Raw genomic sequence first — 2,500 nt, forward strand, 5'->3', positions numbered from 1 at the left:
TTATTATGATTTTCTCACTTGATTTTTTTTATTAGGGAAGCAACACGGGGAAATTATTAATTAATTAACAAAGTCACCGGGATTATTTGAATTTGAGTTTATACTTAACTGACTTATATAATTCTTATTCAACTCTTTTTTTTTTTTCATCGTCGAAATGTCCCCTTCACTTTGGAACTGAACGTTATCCTGTGGGGGATTGGGAAAAGAAAATGGAATATGTATAATAGAAATGAATTATCAATTAAACAGGATTGATTTTTAAGATTTGCTATATTCTGGTACGTCATTGTTTCTTGATTAATTGGAATCATCATCATGGATATTGTCATTAGTGTTATTATCTGTACGATCATTATTATCTGTATTGTTATTATAAATTATTAATACTATTATTATCATTATTATTACTACTACTAATGCTATTGCTACTACTATTACTACTACTACTGCTATTGCTACTACTATTACTACTACCACTGCTATTGCTACTACTATTCTACTACTCAACTATCAGCGCCATTCTCATTAATTTTCTATCAGTATTATCACAATCACCATCGTCTTTTATGAACTAAATTCTACGATCAGTGAAAAGAAGAATCAGCTCTCCAGCACACACGTGAAAATCCCTAAAACGTATTCAGTAAATTAAGAAAACCCCTCTCATTAATGGTCGCCAAATAGGGTGTGATTTGGCACCTACTTGAAAACGGCAGGATAATGGGCCATGTCGCAGAGGTTCTCACTCCTAATGGCCCTCAGCGGTGGTGTGAAGCCTTTGTTTGGCCACATATTTGATCTTTTAAGAATACGTGTTGATGTTTTATGGTGCCGCTAAAAAATGTATGTGAAGAAAAATTTTCTCCACGAAGACCAAGAATATCTGTGCGTAGATTATGGTTCAGATATTTCTTCGTATCATTGCAATTGCAAAATCAGAGCGCCAAAATTATTTTTACTAACTATATCATGTGAGGCATAGTTCCTTGTCTCTTTATCTATTTTTTCCTTTCTCCATATCTATATCTGTATCTATCACTCTAGCATGCACGTCAAAGCTTCCCCGACAACCTATGAATAAGTAGATTACACACCTGTGACAAAGCTAATGACATTCCTTGACCCCGCCTACAATACTGTGTTACTTCGATAGATGTCGCCGAATATTTTTCGGCATTCTCATGTATTCAGTAAACTGTAAGGTGTTGCAGAATGTGTTTTATTTTTATGACTGATTTTTTTGCAATATACTCATGTTATAGTTTCAAAGTGTGCAGCTGTCTTTAACCCATGCTATACTTGCTATAATTTGTAATATGGAAAGCTAATATAGTAATATGTAATAAGATAGAATATAATTTTTACAATACAATTTTAATATCATTCTCATTATCAGTTTTAGGACATTGTTAGTGGTGTTATTACTCATTATCGTGATGCAAACAGTATCATTGATGTCAGTATCTATATTGGTATCACGTTTGCGTTATCAACTGGGCCAGATATCACATACTCCCACAGCAAAAGTCATACCAAGGTCTGAGAAAAAATAGAACTATAGCACCGCGAATCGCCTCTGATTCCTCTTTTCTGTCTGGTCCACTAATTGGTCTGCGTTCACTCTGATTGGAGGAAAACCACAGGTGAGGAGGTATATAAGGCCGGGCATGACCTGTCTCGACACACCTGTCCCAGGACACAGCAAACATGGACCAACTCTCAGTGATGAACTTCCAGCCTTTGGCGTGGGCCTTCAGCCACCCATGGGCGCCGCCCACCAGCCCTCCTCCCGCCCACATCATCACGCCCTCACGGATGTCCCACAAGGCCAAGGCCTTCACCATCGACGCCCTTCTGGGACTTGACACTCAAAAGGACCTTCCTGCCCCAACCGCCTCCCCGCCTGCGTCTCCGCTCTCCCTCCTTCAGCAGGAGTCCTACGACACCGCCCTCAGGGACGCCCCCGGAAAGATCAAGCGCCATCGCACAGTGTTCACGGACTCGCAGCTTCAGCGCCTGGAGGAGGAGTTCCATCGGCAGCAGTACCTGGTGGGCCCCGAGCGGCGCTACCTGGCCAAACAACTGGAGCTGAGTGAGCTGCAGCTCAAAGTGTGGTTCCAGAACCGACGCATCAAGTGGCGCAAGAACCAGCTCAGCACGACGCAGGACCGCGACGCCTGCACGTCTCCTCCGGCGTCGGAGTAGGAAGATGGCGGAACTGCTGCTTCTTGCGCGAACGCGGACATCCCAGTGACGATTCTGTACCTGCCTTACAACGTTCTAGTCTAAATAAATACATTTTCTATGACATCAAACTTCTGTTTATATCTCCAGTGATATTCTAATGATAGATTATTAGCTCTGAATAAAGCAACCAATATGAAGAGAAAAGAGATTTTGAATAAGAATAGGAATTTGAACAAAAATAGTGATAATAATCGTTATAGTAACAGTAACAACAATAATAATGATGATAATGATTATGATAATATTAATG

The 2,500-nt window shown here is 40.2% G+C and overlaps 1 protein-coding gene across 1 annotated transcript; it reads left to right on the forward strand.

Annotated features, from left to right (window-relative positions):
- Positions 1-1,710: 1,710 nt before the first annotated feature.
- LOC125036453 (homeobox protein notochord-like) lies at positions 1,711-2,208 on the forward strand. Its single transcript, XM_047629046.1, has one exon. It carries the CDS (start codon positions 1,711-1,713, stop codon positions 2,206-2,208), a length of 498 nt encoding a protein of 165 aa, XP_047485002.1.
- Positions 2,209-2,500: the final 292 nt, after the last annotated feature.

This window comes from Penaeus chinensis, chromosome 21 (assembly GCF_019202785.1).
Source record: "Penaeus chinensis breed Huanghai No. 1 chromosome 21, ASM1920278v2, whole genome shotgun sequence".
In the NCBI taxonomy this organism is placed as follows: Eukaryota; Metazoa; Arthropoda; class Malacostraca; order Decapoda; family Penaeidae; genus Penaeus; species Penaeus chinensis.

What these genes read in the sequence shown, in the direction of transcription:
- LOC125036453 (XM_047629046.1), top strand. Translation starts at nt 1,711, where the DNA reads ATGGACCAACTCTCAGTGATGAACTTCCAGCCTTTGGCGTGGGCCTTC.